General features: G+C 37.9%; 1 protein-coding gene across 1 annotated transcript in view; it reads left to right on the plus strand.

The window, feature by feature from the left end:
• The window catches only part of CFAP53 (cilia and flagella associated protein 53), a 41,721-nt gene that overhangs the window by 14,315 nt on the left and 4,563 nt on the right, over nucleotides 1-22,843 (plus strand). The window contains exons 4-6 of the mRNA XM_044681596.1: nucleotides 8,653-8,956; nucleotides 14,063-14,281; nucleotides 18,257-18,473. Coding sequence (XP_044537531.1) covers nucleotides 8,653-8,956; nucleotides 14,063-14,281; nucleotides 18,257-18,473 — 740 coding nt within the window. The remainder of the gene's footprint in view (nucleotides 1-8,652; nucleotides 8,957-14,062; nucleotides 14,282-18,256; nucleotides 18,474-22,843) is intronic.

Below are 22,843 nucleotides of genomic sequence, written 5' to 3' on the forward strand. Positions count from 1 at the left end.
ATACAAACAAAGACCCTCATGAGACAAGTACAGGCTTTGCCCTCAAGGAAGACAAGTAAATAAATATGTACAAGTAAACTATATACAGAATAAATAAGAAATAATTAGCAGAGGGAAGGCTATAGGTAGAGATGATGAGGAAAAACTTTGCAGGCAGGGGTGACAGCTAGAGAAAATGCTGAAAAAAGAGGCGTAGTGTCTTGTTCTCGGATTAGCCAGGAGGCCAGTGTCATTGCATTGAGGAATATATTTTTGGGAGAAAACTATAAGAAAGATAGGAGTAGGGCTGTTATGAAGTGCCTTGAATGCCAAGCAGAGATTTTGTATTTGATCCTGGAGGTAATATGGAATCACTGGAATTTATTGATTAGAGAATTGACATCGTAGGTCCATTTAGGTTTTAGAAAATGCATTTAGGAAAATCACTTTGATGAGTGAATGGAGGATGGATTGGGATGTGGAGAGACTTGAGGCAGGTGGACCTACCATTAGGCTATCAGAATAGTCCAGATAGGGGGCAGCTAGGTGGCTCAGTGGATAGGAAGAAAGGAAAGGAAGGAAGGAAAGGAAGGAAGGAAGGAACAAAGGAAGAAAAAGAAAAGAAAGGAAAGAAAAGGAAAGAAGAAAAAGAGAGAAAGAAAGAAAGAAAGAAAGAAAGAAATGGAAAGAAAACAAGAAAGAAAAGGAAAGAAAACAAGAAAGAGAAAGAGAAAGAAGGAAGGGAGGAAGGGAAAGAGGAGAAAAAAAGGAGAGACAGAGAGACAGAGAGAGATGGAGAGAGAGGAGAAGAGAAAATAGTTAAGACAGAGATTAACTTTCCCCTGAAAAAACATTGGATACCAGGTCACAAAGCACCCAGGCAGTCTTTCTTTCTTCACTATCACTATTTAAACTGCTAGAAAGTCATCTTCATAGCTTGCTTCTACTTTCTCATCACCTATTCACTCAACCCACTCTAGTCATCTATATTGCTCTATTGAAACTGTTCTCTACTAAGTGACCACTGAATTTCCAAATCTAAGTGTTTGATACATGTTTAATATATAGAATATGATGTTGTTGAATTTGTCTACAGTCACAGGAGAACCAGCAACAGGCTAAAATGCTAAAACCCATCCAATTTGTGGATTTCATATATCTCCTGGGGTTAAACCTGCAGGTAGGGATCAACATCCCCAGCTATGGGGAGTAGAAAGATAATGGGAAAAGACTGGGCATTCCAGGAACTCCACTCAGAACAATTCTGTGAATTAGACTTTAGATGTTGGGAACTGCCTGGTTCTTCACTCCTGCCCTCTCATTCCCTCCAGCTCGGTGCTCTTATTCATTCAACACTGAAAAGAAAATTAAATTCCTTAATATTTGTAAGTGGTCTTAAGGGAACTACAAAGATAAATCGGCCCTGCTTCCCTGAAGAACTTACAATTTCGTAAGGGAGATAAGACAAAGACATATATCAGAATAACTGACATATTATGTTTTCAGGTTTGCAAAGCACTGTGCATGTACTGTTGCAGGATAGACCTATCCAGGCTAGTCTCCTTGTAGCTTAAATTCAAGGCTAGAATGAGATGATACACTGGTAGTTTAAATAACTAGCAAAAAGAGGTTTAATTAGCTGTGGCAGAGGAAGGATATCCAACAAGGCTATGCACCAACTCAGCTGAGCAGATTCCCTGCCTTTTGGGTTTCCCATGGGGCCTGCTCTTCAAACACCAGAGAGGAACTAGAGCTCCTCATGTGGGGCTTTTTTAATTCAACAAATGGGGTGCATCAGTGGCCCTGCCTTTCATTCCCACAGTCTTGGTATTCTTGATCTAATTGACCTTTATCTATTTTTACTGAGAAATTACTGCAGAATTACTTCCCCTCCCTCTTCCTCTTCGAGACAGAGACCTGCCTCTGTCACTAGGAAGAATTGAACTATTCAGCCTTTACCAAGGTTGTAACTACTGCTCCAGCTTAGCCTTGTTAGAGGCATGTTTAGTATGGGTCTAAGACCACCCCAGGTCTCCAACAAAAGCAAGTGATGGTTAGTGGTTCTCTTCCATGTATTTGAGGTCAGTAATAAATACATTCATTCACAAAGGACCTCTAAGAAGTGTCCATAGACATTTATTAGGGACCATTATTAAATATCTATAAACATTTGTTGTAAGTATCCAGAAACAGGTATTTAACAAACCTTGTGCTGTACAGGATGAATGATAATACATACAATACATCCCTGTCCTCCATTTAGATAGGGCAAGAAAAAGGTACTCGCAGTACAATGCATGATGTGGTAGAAAAAGGATTGCATTTGGAGTCAGAGGACCTTGGTTTAAATCTTAGATATGGCTTGAATAATTTATTTTTTCCCCCTAAAACCCTAACCTATCTTTGAATCAATACTAAGTATCAGTTCTAAAGCAGAAAAGTGGTAAGGACTAAGCAATGGGGATTAAGTGACTTGCCCAGGGTCATACAATTGGAAAGTATCTGTGGCCAGGTTTGGACCCAGGATCTCCCATCTCCAGGCTTGACACACTCTCCACTGAACCACCTTGCTGCCCTGACCTGGCTTAAATATCTACCTTGTCATTGCCCTTAATGGGCAGCTAGATGGATCAATGGATAGAGAGCCATGCCTGGAGCGTGAGACTAGTTATGTGATCCTGGGCAAGTCACTTAACCCTCAAGTCCTTGCCACTCTTCTGACTTATGATACCAAGACTGAAAGTAAAAAGAACAAGCACCAACTCAAAAGAATCTTGAACTTAGCGTTCATGTGGCAAAGATTCTCTTTTTTCATCCTTGAGAAAATGGGTACTCATGAGATAGTTTTATAGGCATTACAGCAAGCAAGTACAAGGAATGGAAGCATGTGGGCTCTCTTTTATTAACTTGAAGCAGTCCCTCCTTACCATTGACTGGTTCCAAGGAGTTATAATCTAGTCTCAAGAGCCAGCTGATCAGAATGCAATTTACAACCCCAATCATTCACAATAAAATAAAGCAACTTCACCTATTAGATTCTTAAAGGTGGCTAACCTATCATGTGTTCCTCATCATGTCCTGCTGACATGGATGTGGGGGAAAGGAGCTGAAGCTAGGAACCTGAAAATAACTCAATTTTCTTTCTTCTTCCTCCATTAAACGGGCTTATAAGAGGAGTTCACCTCTTGTCAGGACGTGTTCCTCACTGCAAGGATTTTTTTTAAAAAAGTGTGGGATTCTGGGCAAGTTACTTAACCCCTCCAAGCCTCAATTTTCTCATATGTAAAATGAAGGGTTTGAACTAGATGGCTCCAAGGTGCCTTTTAACTCTAAAATTGTGATCCTCTTATTTGTAGCCTTCATCATCCTATCCTGAGGGCTGACATATTCATGACTCCATCATTGAAGTAAATGAATCTAGAAAAAGAGATTTGGGGTATTAATTCCTTAGCATAATGCTATATCAGTATTTGTTAATGGCTAAGGCTTGTGGATTTTTAATACTTTTTTATGAAGCAGAATTTAGTTCATTGATTACTTAGGATTTCAGGGGCTCTCTGGGACTTGTTGCTGAATAGCCTATTAAAGTTACCTTAATGGGGAGCTAGGTGGCTAAGTGGATAGAGCACCAGGCCTGGACTAACTATATGACCCTGGGCAAGTCACTTAACCCCCAAGCCTTTGCCGCTCTTCTACTTTAGACAGAAAGTAGGGGTTTAAAAAAAAAAAGTTACCTTAACCTTCTCAATGTATGGGGGAAGGGCTGTAGGGAGAGAGAGAATTTGGAACTCAAAATAAATAAATAAATTGTGTGTGTGTGTGTGTGTGTGTGTGTGTGTGTGTGTGTGTGTGTGTGTGTGAATAAAATCTAAAACTAAGTCTAGGAACAAATTCCAAACAGATCACAAGAGCCTTTTAATTTCTTAAATCTTTTTCGTTTTTCAACTACATTCCACTGCTTTTGAGATTACTGGAAAGGAATTAGATATTAAGGTCCATGAAGGCAGGAATCATGAGTTATGCTTTTTTGTTACACTGCTTTCCCCCCTGCCCCCCCACCATAGCACCTAACACTTTTCTAGGCATATAGTAGGTATTCAATAAAATTTTTTTTTTTATTCTTTTTTGTTGTTGTTGTTAAAACCCTTACCTTCTGTCTTGGAGCCAAGGCAGAAGAGTGGTAAGGGTAGGCAATGAGGGTCAAGTGACTTGCCCAGGGTCACACAGCTGGGAAGTGTCTGAGGCCAGATTTGAACCTAGGACCTCCCTAGGCCTGGCTCTCAATCCACTGAGCTACCCAGCTGCCCCCAATTAAATTTTTTTGAATGACTATAAATTTATTTTCAAAAGCCAGATTGTTAGATCCTATCTACCTAAGCTTGAGGGAAATTTGCTCCTTTAAAAAACAATTACAGTGCCCTACTATTTGCATAAAAAACTTATTATAGGAAACCATTGTAGTGATAACAACAGATAATGGCTCTAAAGAGAAGGCAGTTATCTAAGCAATTCTGTTAGAGACCTATAAAATGAATTAATACCAATGAGGCAAATACATTTATTTTCTGTTTTCTGGAAATTACTATATCCAGGCTACAAAATTTAGAACGGTAAAATAAAGAAGTTAAACAACCATCTGGGGGAGCAGATGTTTATAGGTTGCTGTAAAAGCTGTTTGGGAGGAATAATTTTGATGGAATCTAGCAATTACAGTGTTTTTATATTAAAAAAAAACTATTATAAATTTTTTTTGCATGTAATTCCCCTTTCCTTAGAGGATTCCATTAAGTTTTGATTATTTGGAATTTGTGGTGCTAAATAATTTCAGTTATACAAGCCATGGAAAGAGGAGTAATATATCCAATTCTGTTTTATTCCAAATTTTGTAACTATAAGTCTCCTTTGGAATAAAACAGATGCTCATTCTTCTTCATTTCTAGACATAATGGAGTATGCAAGCACTTGTTTAAAAAACATTCTAGTTATGCACTGAAATTTATGCTTGTCTTTTAAAGAAATTCAGTCATTTAAAAAGACTGAGTAGTACCATCCTGAAAGACAAAATTAAAAAGAATGTTCAACAGCCTTAAAATAGACTTGTTCCCTATCAAAAGATTATTACTTGGAGCATCTTAGTTAAATGTATGAACTTTCTTGTGATTTGTGTGTCTCAACTCTATGTTATTTGGTCTAGCTTGGGTTAAAGCAGCATTCTCGGTTTGGTAATTTTCAGAAAATTGGTACTTGGGAAGCTCATATAGGAAGAGCTTTATTATAATTCAACGCAGCAAACTGGCAGCCAAAATGTATACACATACTTTATGGCAATATAAACAGACAGAGATTCATTGTCATAGATTCAAGAAACTCACCCCCTATGGAGGAGACATGTCAGAGAGTGAACACGCTCAAAGTTGGGATTCACGTGGCAAAATTATATTCCCTTAAAATGGGCTTGGTTGAGAATGAGTATCCATTTCCTAATCAGATCTAGATGTGGTGAAGTTCTTGAGGGTTCAACAATGTGACATGGAAACTCATAAAGCTATTGCAATACTTGAATGCATTAAGAGAGGCCTCCCTTTCAGGAGAAGTTGCTGATGGTCAGACGTCCATGGCATTCTTTAGCTGAGGTCTGAATCATCTTGCCAGCCTGTCCTCTGCCCTAGCCAGACCTGCTCTGGGGGATTTAAGAAAGCTTAAGAAAGATAATATGGGATGATAAAGGGCTTTACATATAGTTTATATGAGGATCAGTTGAATATGTTTTGTGTGATAAAGACTCATGAGAAATATGAGAACTGTATTCAAGTATGTGCCAGTGCTGTCGTATGAGAAAGAAATGAGACTTGTTCTGTGAGGTTGCAGAGAGCAAAATCAAAGGCAATTGGGGAATGTTGCAAAGCAAGAAAAACTTCCTAATAATCAGAGGGGTCCTCAGTTAGAATGGGATACTTTAAGAGATGGAGGTTCCTTCTCCTTGGAGGTCTTTATGCAAGAGCTACACGATCCCTTGTGGAAGATGGATTGGAGAGGGGAGAGAGGAAGGGAGTCCATTGTAATAATCTAGATGAGAGGTGGTAACTACCTAAACTAAGATGGTGGCTGCATGATTAGCGAGAATAGGTCAGATATGAAGGATGAGCCCAGAAACAGGAAGACTTGGCAACTGATTTGATAATGTGGGCTAAGAAAGTCAAGAGAAGGATTGGTCAAGAATAATTTCAAGTCAAGAATGATGCTGAAGTTATGAACCCAGGAGACCAGAAAAATGTTGGTGCCTTTGACAGAAATTGTGGAAGAGGAGGAGGGATTAGAGGGAAAGATAGCTTTGGACATGTTGAGTCAGAGATATAGGTTTGAAATGTCTAATAGATAATTGGTGATATGGGACCAAATCTAAAGGGAGAAATTGGGACTGGATATCTATCAATCTATCTATCATTTGTCTATGAGTCATTAGCATGAATATGAAAGTCTATGAGATCTAATGAGTTCACCATAAGAGGTCATAGGGAGAGAAGAGAAGAAGAACCAGACTGAACCTGAGAATAGTTAGCCTGGGAAAGGAAAAACTCAAAAGGAATATGATCATTTTCTTCAGGTATTCAAAAGGCTGCTATGCAGAGGAGAGATTAGAGTTGTTTGATTTCAGATGTTGCAGAGACAGCAATTCAAGTTTGATATCAGGAAAAAAAAACTTCCTAATGATAAGAGCTGTCTAAACATGAAATAGGTTGCCTTAAAGAGAGATGCTGGGTCCTCCTTCTTGTAAGTCTTCAAGTAGGATGTGAGTGGATAGATGACCTTTTTTGTTTTAGATAAGAGTGAGATTTATATGATGTCTACTCCTCCCACCCCTCACATCCTTCCTCTATATTTGTATGCTCTTCTTCTCGCACACCTCATTTATGCCTCTCAAAATACAGAATTATATTCCACAATCTTGTCTCTTTTTTAGTAGAATTTGCTGGGTCTTGTTGTAATCATTTTAGTTCCTTGAAACTTACTTGAACTCCTTTCTGAATGCTTACAGTATTTCTTCTTTGACATGGAAGCTCTGGATTTTGACTATGATATTCCTGGACTTTTCCCTTTTGGAATTTCTTTCAAAAGGTTCATCAGTGGATTGTTTTTGTCTTTACTTTGTCCACTAGTTCTACTAGATCTGGCAATATTTTTTTATGAGGAATCAAAATATTTTTCCCAAACTTTTTTCAAAAATTATGATTTGCAGGGAGTTCAGTGATTCTTAAATGAGTTTTCCTTGACCTGTTTTCCATGTCAGTAGTTTTTTATATCAGATATCTTTTATTCTACCTTTCAGTCTTTTGATTTTGTTTTAATACTTATAGCTCATTGAGACATTGGTTTTTTAAGCCCTTACCTTCTGTCTTAGAATCACTACCAAGTATTGGTTCTAAGGCAGAAGAGCAGTAAGAGGTAGGCAATTGGGGTTAATTGACTTGCCCAAGGTCATATAGCTAGGGAGTCACTGATTTTTGTTTGGTCTCTTCTGATATTCAGTAACTCATTTATTTCACTAAGTTTTAATATTTTCTAAATCTCTCTAGTGTTACGGGAAATCCAATTTTCCCTTTGAGTCTCCATTTGCTATTTTTATTACATTATCCTCTCCCAGATTGGATTTTTGAGTGCCTCTAGATTTTTAATAATTCTTTTTAGTGGTCAGTGTTTTCTTTAGTTGACTCATCTTTCTGCCTTAGTTCTTGAATGAGGGCTTTGGGTCAGGGCAAACTCCATCTCATGTTGCACTTTTGGGTGGAGTGGTCAGACCTCCTTGTTCTTAACCTCATTTACCTGAGTTCCTACACTGACCTAAGGGGCCATTTTGTTTTTGTTAATGTTTACTTTTATTTCCATATAGTAATTTATTAATTTATTTATTTGAAAACCCTTACCTTCTCTTAGATACTGGGTATTGGTTCTAAGACAGAAGAGTGGTAAGGACTAGGCAATAGGGGTTAAGTGACTCGCCCAGGGTCTCACAATGTGTAATTTTAAAGAAGTTCAGTCTTGGGGCAGCTAGGTGGCTCAGTGGATAAAGAGCCAGTCCTGGAGACATGAGGTCCTGGATTCAAATGTGGCCTCAGACACTGCCTAGTTGTGTAACTCTGGGCAAGTCACTTAACTCCAATTACATAGCTCTTGCCACTCTTTTACCTTGGAACCCAAGCTTACTATTAATGTTTCTAAGAGAGAAGGAAAGGATTTTTAAAAATAAAGAAATTAAGTTTTAAAATTCAATGATTTTTGTGTTTGTATCCCTAATACCTAGCACAATGTCTTGCACAGAGTTGATAATCAATAAATATTTGTTGAATTTTTATACTTGAATGGCAGCTATAGAGTCTTTATTTCTTTGGGGTCATTGATTTGCTGTCTTCTTTAGGGAGCCATCATCAATTTTTTTCAATAAATTTTCCCTCAGAGATCTCCTCTGCTTAAATGGTTCCTCATGCCTCCCAAATTTAATTCTCCAGCTCTGACTCCTTAACTACTTCCCAGAACATGGATTTCTCTCTGTTTAAGGAAGTGACTGTTGGTGTATGTCTTCACTGTATCTAAATATTTATTTGCCACCTGTCAGATCCATTTACAACTTGGAATATTCACTCCTGACAGTTTTTTTCCCCTTACATCACCCTCCAGGGAACAGTGTGAAGAGCTGCGTGCCCTCTTGTCCCTACAAGACAAGCAGAAGGTGTGTGAAGAACGAAAAGTACAGCTAGCATTTAATGAGGAACTGCGTAAACAACAAATTATAGAAGATAATATGTTCATTGCACTTTGGGAAAGTGACAGATTAGCAAAGGAAAGGAGAGAAGCTCAGGAATCCTGTGAAAAAGCAAAGAGAGATGAGCAGACAGTCTTATGTCTCGATGCCCAGATGGCTAGTCTGAATGCTCAAAAAGAAGAGGCCAAGCGTCTAAAGAGGGAAGAAGCTCTATTCCTGGTAAATCTTTTTAGTATTCTCATTGTGCTGTGATTCTTTTTTTCTCCTGTATGCATATGTTGTATAAATACAGTATATTTGAGTTTTCCCAAAAAAGTCCTCTTCCAGGGCCTCATTGTAGGGGAGAGAGATACTAGATTCTTTAAAGCTGGACCAGCAGCCAGCCCTAGCAAACATCACTAGGATGACATCTGTTGTTCAATAACCAGTCTAAGTGCAGAAAGGTTCACGCTTCTAATGATGGTGTGTTGGCCACTTAACCAATGAAATTTGGTCCCAGTGACCCATGACATATGAGACTCAAGGGGGTGGAGCCAAGATAACAGATAACAAGATAACAGATCCACCTGATCTCTACCAAATTACTCTCTAAGGGGCAGCTGGGTAGCTCAGTGGATTGAGAGCCAGGCCTAGAGACGGGAGGTCCTAGGTTCAAATCCGGCCTCAGACACTTCCCAGCTGTGTGACCCTGGGCAAGTCACTTGACCCCCATTGCCTACCCTTACCACTCTTCCACCTATAAGTCAATATACAGAAGTTAAGGGTTTAAAATAAAAAAACAAAAAAAAAAATTACTCTCTAAAAGACTATGATATATAATGTCTCAAAATGAATTTTGGAGCAGCATAACCCACAAAAAGATGGGGCAAAATAATTTCTGAGCCCCAAACAACTCATATAAGGTCAGCACAAAACTTCTATTGTACCATGGTGGAAGTGGAGGGCAAAGTAGCACACCAAGTCAGGCCCCACCATAACAGCCCATGAAACAGTTTAAAAATACAAAAAAAATTCTGTTTCCTGCACAACCTCTTTTCTTGACATTGAGAGGGAAGTGAAGGGAAATGGAGCAGGCAGAGATACTAAGAATCAGTTTTTAGACTATCAAATACTCACATTTGGCACACTAAAAAGTAGGATCTCTGCATTGACCAAATGGTGGACACATTATTAGAAAAATTAAATGCTCATATTGGTATTCTCATTTAAAAAAGAAGACAAAGGAGTTGGAGCTGAATGGAAGGACAATGAGCAGATTCTTTGCAAAGAAGCAAATAAAAGAGTCTGTGATGTTTCAATGTGTCTCCAAAGGCATTTCATTTCATGGAATATGATAAGCCTGCCTTGCAGTATTTCTGTTAAACATAAGGAAATAGACCACCACACAGATAATTTGAGCTTATATGTCACCATTAATTGCAAAAGATGAAAGGAAAGAGAAATTCTATGAAGAACCTTATCTTCTATTCCAGTCTAAGTCTGTTAACAGTATCTCAATATTCAATTAATATGATGTGGAAATGATAGTAAAAAAATTCATTCAAATGTTTTATTTGGCAGCTTCAAAGTGCCACATTTGGATGCAAAACTACACTAAAAATGACCAAGTTTTTAGGAGCTTTTATTCTGCTTGAGAAAGATTGGGAAATGAGATTCATTAAAATATGAAAAATGTCAAAGCCTTATGCCCTGGTCAGAAGTCTCCTATCTCTTCAGTAACTTTTCTTTTAGCAGAAAGTCCAGAGATGTTAGACTGGGTAAACATTCCAAGTGCCAAACAACATCATAACAAGTGAAATCAACTATATCATGATATTTAGAAAATGAATGATTACTGCTGAGTCAGCTGCTCACATCTAGATCTTTGACTTTAAATTACCAAATTGGAAGGTGATAAAGAGAAGACACTTATTGTTACAATTCAGGTCCAACCTGTCATGCAGTTAGTAGGTGTTTGAGGCAAGATTTGAACATCAGCTGTTTTGACTCCCTAGTCCAGTACCTATTTACTCTGTTTAGATTTCAGAGATCAGAGAAATGAGGAAAGGTTTTATAGGAGGTAGTCTGTAATTTGGACCTTCAAAGATGGATTGAGAGCGAGCCCTAGAGATAGAAGGTCCTGGGTTCAAATGCAGCCACAGACATTTCCTAGCTGTGTGGCCCTGGGTAAGTCACTTAATCTCCATTGCCTAGCCCTTACCACTCTTCTGTCTTGGACCCAGTATGTGGTATTGATTCTAAGATAGAAGGTAAAGGATTTTTGGGTTTTTTTTAGGATGACAAAAATACTTTTATTAGAAAAACCATAGATTCATATTAAAAACCATGTAAAAGTACAGTTTCAGACATAATATAAATTTGTCTTTAGCATCCTTCAAAACACTCACATTTATATAGCACTTTAAGATTTATCCCATAGTAACTTTGTGGGTAGCTACTACAATGATTATTCCCATTATACAGAGGAGGGAATTGAAGGCTAGAGGAGTCAAGTGACTTATCTGAAATCTCAAGTTAATAAGTGCCATGGGGGCAGCTAGGTGGTATAGTAGATAGAGTGCTAGGCCTGAAATTAGGAAGATTCATCTTTCTGAATTCAAATCCAGACAGAAAGTAAAGGTTTTTTTAAAAAGAAATCATGAGAGAGGATAATAGAAGATGACAAGCAATAATATTATTACCCTAATCCCCTCCTCCCCAAAAATTAAAAGACAAAAACAGTAAAAGCAATTAAGGGGAAAACAATCCCATATCAACCTCAGTGTGAGTGTCAAAGCAAAAGACCTCAAAGCAGATGGAACTAGAAGGGAGATCATAAAAACACATGAAGTATGGCCCATCTGCTTTCCTTTTGATGGCAGTATCTTTTCATCAGCAACAATAAAGGGATGACTGCATTTGGACAGCATTGCTTGATTGATATATTATGTCAGAATGTGCCAGTGTCCTATGTCAGGCATGCCAAATTCAGAAGAAGATTGCTATCCTTCTCCACATGGGGATGGAAGAAATAAGGGATAAAGAAATGAGTTTTAAGGGTATTCAGGGAGCATTTTCAAGATATTTAAAAAAAAAAAAGGAATTTCAAAGGGATAGAAAAAGATCATGGATGATGGAAAAGTCATTAGTAACTATTTACCCATATGCCTCCTTTCTTATTCTATAAAATCTGTATGAAGAGGGCTCATAAACCATTTGAGGACATTCGATGGAAAAGATAGATGTTTGTATGGGATTCTTTATAGTAGAACATATCATCTATTGTACAATTGACTTGAGAAGCTTAGAGAATCTGCTGTTTATTGTGTGACCTTGGATGAGCTAAACCTTACATCGCTCCCATGCTGGGTCTCAGTTTTCTCCTCTAATATTATAAGACACTTTGGGGGTGTATATATATACACAATGTAGGCATGAATGTATGAGTGTATATAAAGCACAACCAGGTTAAGTGATTTTCCCAAGATCATGTAGTTAGCAGGTGTTTGAGGGAAGATTCATTCTATCAAGTATCCTATTCATTCTATCAAGATTTCAGAGATCAGAGAAGTGAGGAAAGGTTTTACAGGAGGTGGTCTTTAAGTTGGACCTTCAAAGATAGGTAAAATTATTCCCAGATAATATTTTCTTTTCTACTCTAAGAAATGGATCCAGGTTTATGATGTATCTTTTTTCCTGACCTAATAATCATCCAACTCCCACCTCAGCTAAATAAAAGAGCTAGGAAAGTGTTTCTCCATTTTGTCTAATGTTTGGAACTTTTTTTGGTCTTAGGGCTATCATTGCTCAGCAGTTAGATTCTCTTGCCTGTGTTATTCCTTTTCTCCGCTATTAGGCAATCACTTATCCTTCTCAGGTGTGTTTAGGAGGTCAGGTCATGCTCCAGTGTGGCTATGATAAAGCCAGAGCACTCAACAGCTTTGAGTCCTCCAAACAGTACTCCAGTTATCTTTGGTTTGTCTGTGGGAAAGCAGATGAGGAAAGAGGTTGGGGAGTGCACATGGTAGTAATCAAAGAAACAGCAAAAAAAGACAGGTAAGGCAGGGGTTTTTTTATGTTTGGCTTTAAATTTTATAGTTTTACACAGTGGAATTGCTTGTCAGCTCTAGGAGTGGGGAAGGAGAAAAAGTGAATCATGTAACCATGAGAAAATATTTAAAATCTAAAAATTAAAATAAAAAATAAAAGTTATAGTTCTAGTAAGCATCTAATGAGGCTTTTTAAAGTACCATGAGGTGATTCAGTGTGACATATTTCTTTTAACAGGCCCTCTGAATTCTAGTGGAAAGGTTTAAGTCTCACTGGTCCTTTGGTTTTCTTTTTTAATAAATAAATGATTAAAAAATTACATTTGTGGGTATATAAACATAAACACGTATGTATTAAATTCCTCCTCCTTCCACGTAATAAGGAAAAATGTGTATAGTATACATGTAACACATATGTAATATATGTAATAACTATATATGCATCACATGTAATGCACACCCACTGGATATGTGCGTGTATGTACATTGTGTATATATTTACATATGTGTATATTCAATTATCAAGTATTTCTTTTTTCTTCCTCTACCCACTGAAAAATATGTGTATGTGATATGTGTATCAACTGTGCAGTGTATTATATAATATATACCCACTGTATGCATATTATATATGTTTGTGTATATATGCATGTATTTTCAGTGACCAAGTATTGATTTTTTTCTCTCTTTCCTCTCCATCCATCCATTGAAAAATATATCTCTATAATATATATTTAACACATGTAATATTTATGTGTTTAATACATATGTATCCATATATTATACTTATATAGTATATATACATGCATATGTATACTCAAATAGCAAGTTTATTTTTTATTTCTCCCTTTGTCCACTGAAAAAATATATAAGTAAAATATATATGTAATATATTAATAACTATATTGTGTAACCCATAATATATATCCACTGGATGTAGGATATATGTCTCCCTCCTTCCTGCATCCACTAAAAAAAACTCTTACATGTATTTATAATAACATGTATGTCTAATATGTTAACTGTGTACACCATTTATAAATTACACAATACACATACACACAAAAATACACACATGTGCATATTTAATTATTGAGGGTTTTTTTTTAACTCATTTCCACTCCTCCCACCCACTGAAAAGAAGAAATTCAGAACACCTAAGCACAGAAAAGCAAAATAAACTCCCTTGTTATTTTCTAATTGGTTCTTCATCCCTTTCAGGAGAACAGGAAGCTTCCTTGAGCTGTGTAACCCTACTTGTCAAAGATTTGTCTTGCTTTTCATTATTCTGTCTTAGGAAAAGAGAGTTGCTCAGCTGAAACTGGAAGACGAAAGAGCAAGGCAGGAGAAGAGGCGAAAGATGCTCGAGACCAGGGACATACTGCAGAAAGCCCTGCAAGAGAGGAATGAGCGTCTGGCTCAGGAAAGAGCCGAGGACCTTTACATGGACAACAAGCTTTTAGAAATTGCTCTCCAAGAAACACGAGATGAGGCTCAAGAAATGAGGCAAAAGAAAGTAAGGCCTTGTGTCCCTTTGCTATTAGGAAGCTTCTGTAGAACTTTGATTTAGCTGCTTGTTTCTTTGTGTTTAGCATTCTGCTCACATATTAAGAGATTTAATAAAAATGTAATTTTTTTTAACCCTTACCTTCCATCTTAAAATCAATATTGTGTATTGGTTCTAAGGCAGAAGAGCAGTAAAGGGTAGGTAGTGGAAGTTAAGTGAGTTGCCCAGGGTCACACAGCTAGGAAATGTCTGAGACCAGATTTGGACCCAGGACCTCTCTTCTCTATGCCTGGCTCTCAATCCACTGGGCCACCCAGCTGCCCCCAAGTTTTAAGTAATTCTAAAGAAACTAGAGTCGTGATAAGTCATCTTATTTATTTTTAATCTTTACTTTCTCTCTTAGAATTAATACTATATATTGGTTCTAAGACAGAAGAAGGGTAAGAGCTAAGGAATGGGGATTAAGTGACTTGTTCAGGGTCATACAGGTAGGAAGTGTCTGAGGCCCAATTTGAACCTAGAACCTCCTGTCTCTGGGCCTGGCTCTCAATCCATTGGAGCCATCTAGCTGTCCCCTAACAAATCACATTAAATGAGCCCAAATGGCCTCTCTTATAAAAATCCAAATGTGGATCTGTTTTAATATTTCCCTTAAATTCTAGGGGAAGGGCTTGAGTTTCTGGTCATTTGGCTTTCTCTCCTACATCTTGCTTGAATGTGGTGATTAATTAAGTTATTAGTGGATAATTAAATGCAATCTTTCCCATCGTGATAACTTGCTCTGTTTGCACGACTATTGAAAACTGATCTCAAAAGGTTAAAATATGGGCCAGTTCATGGACACTAGTGACCAAGGCTTATATACTTAGCTTCGGGCTGACATATTTAAACATGGACAAAATGTAAATGGGCCCAGTATAGGTTAACTAGGATTTTTTTTTTCTTTTGGTGGGGGCTATTGATTTCTTCAGTGTAGGGAACTCTCACTATCTAACCATGGAGATCAATCCAGTGGGTGAAATAAAGTGCTGTATTTGGAATCAAGAAGTCATGAGTTTGATTATCACTTGTTTATATGGATATATGATTTGGGGTTTCAGTTCTATGGTAAAAATGAATAATATGGAAATTGGTATCAAGTGATAACATTTGTACAACCCAATGGAATTGCTTATTGGCTCTGGGAGGTGGGGAGGGAAAGAAAATGAATCATATAAACATGGAAAAATGTTTTTTTAATATAATTAAAATTTGAAAAAAAAACATGAGTTTTAATCCTGTCTCAGACACTTCCTTGGCAAGTTACTTAAACTCTCAGCCTCTGTTTTCTCATCTGTAAAACAGGACTATTAATAGCACCATCTTACAAGTTTGTGAAGGTCAATGAATTGTTTTGCAAACCTTTAAGTTCTAAATAAATATTAGTGACTACAGCAATAATTAACAGCCTTAGAAAATTGCCTGCTACACTATTTGCTGGGGGTCACAGCCAGTGTAAGAGAAAAAACTGTAATTCAGGTCAGTCCACTAGGCCATGCTGTCTCTCAATTCCAAAAGAGGCCTGGGGAATTTTAAAACAACAGATATTATGCTTTTAAGGAGATTTGAAATGGCCCAATAGTTTACTCTTAAAAAAACACCAAAAAAACCAACAACTCTGTCTTAGAGTCAATGCTAAGTATCTATTCTAGGAGAGAAGAGCAGTAAGAGCTAGTCAGATGGGGTTACTGCCCAGAGTTCCACAACTAGGAAGTGCCTGAGGCCAGATTGGAACTCAGGTCCTCCCAACTCCACTCTATCTATTGTGCTACCTAGCTGTCTCATTAATTTACTCTTAATCAAGAATACTGAATATTAGGAGCTTTGTATAATAGAAATGAATTATTAAGATCTCTGCTATAATTAATATAAATCCATTAATTAGTTATTAGATAGTTATGTTAATTGATCAAATTAACTCAATATAGTAATGTAAATCTGAAACCATGCTAAGCATGAATTGAAAGAGAGTCCAATTTGTCCTATGCGTATTCTATCAGTAGATTAAGTTGGATTCTGACTTTCAGAATATATTATTTTAAACCCTTACCTTCCATCTTGGAATCAATCTGTGTATCAGTTCCAAGATAGAAGAGCAGTAAGGGCTAGGCAATGGGGGTTAAGTGACTTGCCCAGGGTCACACAGCTAGGGAAGTTGCTATGAACCCAGGACCTCCCATCTCTGGACCTGACTCTCAATCCATTGAGCCACCCAGCTGCCCCCCTTAGAGTATTTTCTTAATTGCAGATGTAGATAAAGAAGGTAAATCATCCCACTGACCTATTTTGAGATCCATTTTTAATAAAAAGGAATATTTATATGCATAATTTATTTGAATCCTCATTCAAAATATTGCCTAGGAGTAATAAGGATTTGAGGTATTGGTCACTTCAGATATGAAAGAAATCTTTATATCTTATAGAAGATATTCTTGTATTTTGAGCCAGAAGTTATCTCTTTTTGTCCTGGCTTTTCCTAGTCAGCTATGTAAGCTTGAACATCTTTTTTTTTTTTTCTGACCAACAGTTGTACTCTGTGAAATGAAAGTGCTAGACTCGATGGGTTTTTTAAAAAGTTAATCTAATTTTTTTTCAATGAACAAAAAGTCTGTTTTATCTCCTTCCCATTTCTCATCACTATTGGGTGGGGAGGAAGAAAAACAAAACCTTTTTAACAATCTATGTAGTCAAGCAAATTGAATTCCCCCACTGGCCATATAAAAAAAAGTATGTCTCCCTTTGTACCCTGAGTTCCCTCACCTCTCTGCCAGGAAGTGGGGAACACACATCATCCTCATCCTCTAGAATCCTCAGAGCTCCAAAGTGTTTCAAAGTTATTTGTCCTTACAGTATTATTATGTTGCAAATTGGTCCCCTGTTTCTAGATTAGTTTCTAAGATTCCTCCCAGCTCTAGATACTGTGAGTTCAGTTGGTTAGGCTGATATGTTGTTCCCCAGAGAAGGTGAGCTCAAGAGGAGGGGGACTGCTTTAAATCTGTGTTGGTATTCTCAGTGCCTAGCATATGTCTGTCACATAGCAGCTGCTTAATGAATGTTGATTTCTCAATCTAGTGCTTTTTTTTTAAACCCTTACCTTCCATCTTGCAATAAGTACTGTGTATTAATTCCAAGACAGAAGAGCGGTAAGGGCTAGGCAATGGGGGTCAAGTGACTTGCCCAGGATCATATAGCTGGGAAGTGTCTGAGGCTGGATTTGAACCCAGGACCTCCCATCTTTAGGCCTGGCTCTCCATCCACTGAGCCACTCAACTGCCCCCACTAACGAGGTTGTGATTACAGCATTCATTACCATCTGAGCCATTCTTGGTCGATGTGACACCCAAAAGGCTTTCCAAATGCCAACCATTTCAGTTGTCAGTCACTAAAGAGAATATGTGGGCAGCCAGATGGCGGGCACCTGAGTACACAAAGTTCTGGATCTGGATTTAGGAAGACTCATCTTCCTGAGTTCATATCTGCCCTCAGATCTCTTCTAGTCCTGAGCAAGTCACCAAACCCTGTTGGCCTCCATTTTCTTGTCTGAAAATGAGCTTGAGAAGGAAAAGTGAACCACACCAGTATCTTTGCCAAGAAAATCCTAAATGGGATCATAGAGAATGAGACATGACTGAAAAACAACTGAATCAAAAGGAGAACTTTTAAAAAAAATAGATGAAATACTCAGTGGGTAAACAACTTGAGGTGCTTGCTCCCCACAAAGAGGTCAGCATTGCCATCTTCACATATGAAGGTTTTTATACTGTGATAATCATTTTTATTATATTTGTCTTAGTTAATAGTATTTTTTCCACCTAACTTAAAGTGAATAAAATCACTAAAGTCACTATAATAGATGATATATCTCTCAGCAAGTCTTGTCTATATAAATTATTTGTGGAAGGATATGTCTCACTTTGAAAGGCTTAATCTCCTTTTGTAATGTAGGAAGACACTACGAGGGAGACAAGGCTTTATCAGGCATATCTGAAAGAACGTCAGGAAGCTGAAAGAAATCATGAAGATGAGGCAGACAAAATCATTGCAGCCGACGTGGCAAAGATAAAGGCCAAGAAGGAGGCACAACTGATGCTTGAAAAAGATGCAAGAAAACGACTAATGGATGATGTCATGTGTACAAGAAGACTACAAGTTATAGAAAAATGTAAGAAACTGAAACATTGTGATATGTTTGGACCCAGGCCCAATTTGGATAATTAATGAACACATAGTTGTCCTAGCTCTGTGTAAAGTAAGTGCTATGGTGGTTGCTATGGGGGAAATAAAAAGGCGTTCATAATTTAGGCTCCCACCCCTGAATGATTTGATAATCTAGGTGGGGAGAAAAACCATTAAATGCAGATTTCTAGCACTAAATGTAGGTAGCTCAGTGGATGTATGCTAGGTTTAAAGTCAGGAAGACTCATCATCCTAAGTTCAAATCTGGCCTACTGTATGACCCTGGGCATATGACTTAACCCTATTTGCCTCAGTTTCCTCATCTGTAAACTGAGCTGGAGAAGGAAATGGCAAACCACTTCAGTGTTTTTGCCAAGAGAACTCCACATGGGATCACGAAAAGTCAGATATGACTGAAATGACTGAACAACAAAAACACTAAATGAAGAGATTGGTGAGGACTTGGAAATCTGTTCTGAAGATCATAGAATTCTGGAAATTCCACAAACATTATACATTACCAGAATAATAAGAAAAGGGAACAGATGTGGATGAGAGTGGATCTGAATATCTTCTCTTTTTTCTCCCCTCCCTATTGAAGAAACTAACATGTGTATATTAACTCTTGGTCTAATGTTATTTGTATATATGATAAGGATGTCTTTGTCCAAGTTATTGATAAAAATTTTGATCAGAATGATCAGAAAATAGAGCTATTAAAGGCTGGCCTCCAGACTGATTGTTCTGTACTTCTGATTCATTAGTCAAAACTTTTGAGGTCCAGGAACTCAGCCCATAATGTTCCACCTAATTGTTATTATCATCTAGGCCACATGTTTCCATCTTGTTTATTACTATATAATGACAGGTTTGTCAGATACTTTACTGAAATCCTTGTATATCATGTGCCCAGTATTCCTCTGGTCTGCCAGGTAAATAATCCTGTCAAAAAAAGGAGATGGAGAGGGACAGCTGGGTAGCTCAGTGGATTGAGAGTCAGGCTTAGAGACGGGAGGTCCTAGGTTCAAATCTGGCCTCAGATACTTCCCAGCTGTGTGACCCTGGGCAAGTCACTTGATCCCCATTGCCCACCCTTACCACTCTTCCACCAAGGAGCCAATACACAGAAATTAAGGGTTTAAAACAAACAAACAAACAAACAAAAGGAGATGGTGTTAGTTGGGAATAATCTGTTCATAGTGCTTTTTCAGGACATTAATTCCTGCTCTGATTTTACTTTCATCCCAGTCTTTCAACCCTGTATCAATTCACCTCTAAACTGTTTTCTGTTCTTGAATCCTTTGTTGCCTTAACCTGTGTCTTCTTATCATTTGCCAAACCTCAGCCCTGGATTACTCTGTTCATCTGTTTCCTCCACTCTTACTCAGGTAGGTAAGAGTAGCCGGAATAGAGATAAAGGAAGTCACTTAACTGTGCTTCCTAGATATACTATAAATTCCCATTATCCTTGTCTCACATTCCACACAAACTACACCAAATCTTTTCTCTCCTCAGACCTCTCTTCTTCTTTCCTTTCTCTCTCTGCTAGAAACCTCAATTCCTTCCTGAGAAAATTGAGGGGTTGTTTTTGCCACAAACTCTTTTTTCTTCACTTCTTTTTATCTCAAAACTCTTTGATATGTTCCCCACATCCTCTTTCCCCCTAGGCCTTGACAATGAACTGGTCTTTGTACATGCCAAGACCAACCGCTCTACATGGGCCCCAGATCCCATCCTCTCTCATCTTTTCCAACAGTTCACAACTTCAATCATCTCCTGCCTCTCTTCTTGTTTCTGTCAGAGACACACACACACACACACACACACACACACACACACACACACACACGACTTTCTCTCACTGGATCTCTGTCTCATTTTCTTTTTACTCTTTTTTCCCCATTTAAAATTTTTTTCAGTTACATGTAGAAACAATTTTTGACATTTTAAGATTCAGATATTCTCCCTACCTACCCTCCCTCCTCCCCAAAGCGATAATTAGTCGGATATAGGTTATAACCCCTACTTTCATGTAATACATATTTCCATATTACTCATGTCATGATAGAAGACACACTTAATGTATACAATAGAAATCTCATAAAGGATATTTAGTGGAAGATAGCATACTTTGATCCTCACTCAGACTCCAACAGTTCCTTCTTTGGCTGTGGATACATTTTCATCATGAGTCCTTTATGGTTGTCTTGAAGACTTGCTTTGCTGATACTCTCATTTTCAGTCTCTCCTTATTTTCTTGTTCTTTCCACACTGCCTTCAAACCATGCCCAAGTTTCTCTCATTTTTATATATCCTATCAACCCTTTAAGATATCAGCCCGGGGGCAGCTGGGTAGCTCAGTGGAGTGAGAGTCAGGCCTAGAGACAGGAGGTCCTAGGTTCAAACCCGGCCTCAGCCACTTCCCAGCTGTGTGACCCTGGGCAAGTCACTTGACCCCCATTGCCCACCCTTACCAATCTTCCACCTATGAGACAATACACCGAAGTACAAGGGTTTAAATTAAAAAAAAAAAAAAAGATATCAGCCCTTTGCTCCTCATTTCCTCATCCAAACTGCCAGGAAAAGCTATCCATTTTCATTGTCATCGCATCCTGTGCTCTTACTTCTCAACACTTTGCAGTCTGGTCTCTTGATTGCTAAATCTGATGGTCTTTCCCTGGTTTTCATCCTTCTTTTACATGACTACTGTTTTCAACACTAATGATCACACTTTCCTTTCTGGGTTTTCATGAAACTCCATTCTTCTTACTTTCTTCTTATCTGTTTTAATACTCCTCAATCTCCTTTGCTGGCTCATCATCTTTAAACGTCTCTTGGTAAGCACCTACACCTGCTAAGCACTGTACAAATATTATCTTATTTGACCTTTGAAACAACCCTGGGGAGATAGGTGCTATTATTATCTCCATTTTACAGTAAAAAACAAACTGAAGCAAACAGAGGTTAATCGACTTGCCCAAGGTCACATACCTAGTAAGTACCTGAGACCAGATTGGAATTCAGACTTTCCTGACTCCAGGCTCTATTCACTGTGCCACCTACCTCATCCATTTCGCACCTATCTGTGGATGGTCCTCTAGGATCTGTCAAGAGCTTTCTTCACTCATTCTTTCATTGACATAATCAGTTCCTGTGGGTTAACTATCACCTTTTTATGCAGATGAGTTCCATATCTAGCTCCAGTCTTTCCCCTTACCTCTTCTGCCAACAAAATATGTTAAATGAGTTGTGAAACTTCTGTTTCTTCACCGTTGCAAGTTGAGCTCAAAGGAGTCAATGAAACTAAAAACCATAACATCGAGGAATAGGAATGGGATCCTAGACAATATTTAATCAACAACTTAAGATAATGAGATGTGATCCCCTTAGAAGGGATCTTCCAGCTCTAACTTCATGGCCCTCTGTTTTGTTGCCATGTAAATAATACAGACAATATTTATTGAATGAATACAAAGCAATGACTATAGCTTGGGATCTCATGGCCTGAACAGGCTTCATGGACAATCCGGGGTCTTAAAAGGATATTCAAAAAAAGGAGGAGAGAGCATTCTGCATTAAAAAAAAAGCCAAAGGTAGACCAATTTGCTTGGAGTAGAGGATTCACTTGAGAATAGTAATGTATTAGATGGGTGGTACTCCCTTATTTCTGCCCAGTTTGCTTGTTTTTTTCCTTTTTCCCAATTATAAGCAAAAGCAATTTTAACATAATTTTTTTAATTTCAAGTGTCAAATTCTCTCCCTTCTTCTCTCCTCTCTCCCCTCCCTGAAAAAATAAGCAATCTGATGTGCAATTATACAAAACGTATTTCCATATTAATCATGTTATGAAAGAAGACACATATTCAAACAAAACAACCAATGAAAAAATCAAGTCTTTGCCCTATTTGTAAACTTTAAATAACATAAGCAGCTTAGTGTTTCTCTTGGGGCTACAGGGGTCCGCAGGAATTAGTAATAGGTAAATGGGCTCTAAGTTTAAAACAGTAGATAAAGAATAAAAGCTAGCAAATTCAATTAGCCAGAAGAGGGAAAAGCAACTTTGTTAGGAAGTAGAAGAGATCTCTGGATTCGTCAGGTCCCTCTGGAAATTCCACTGTCTTGGAGCCTTGAATCCCTGCTATTTGGGCTTTCATTTCCACTGGAATGGTAGTGCAGGCCCAGTCTAGACGTTCCACTAGACTATCTCTGAGTTTCCCTTTAAGGTCCTTCTCATCTCCAGTTTTGCTATTGAGTCTCTTCTTCCTGCTTGGGAGTCAAAGTTAGCATTTCCTCCAAGTCTCTCTTTACTATACTATAATATACCAAGAAAGCAAGTAAATACAGAAGAGAACTTTG

Source organism: Gracilinanus agilis, chromosome 1 (assembly GCF_016433145.1).
Source record: "Gracilinanus agilis isolate LMUSP501 chromosome 1, AgileGrace, whole genome shotgun sequence".
In the NCBI taxonomy this organism is placed as follows: Eukaryota; Metazoa; Chordata; class Mammalia; order Didelphimorphia; family Didelphidae; genus Gracilinanus; species Gracilinanus agilis.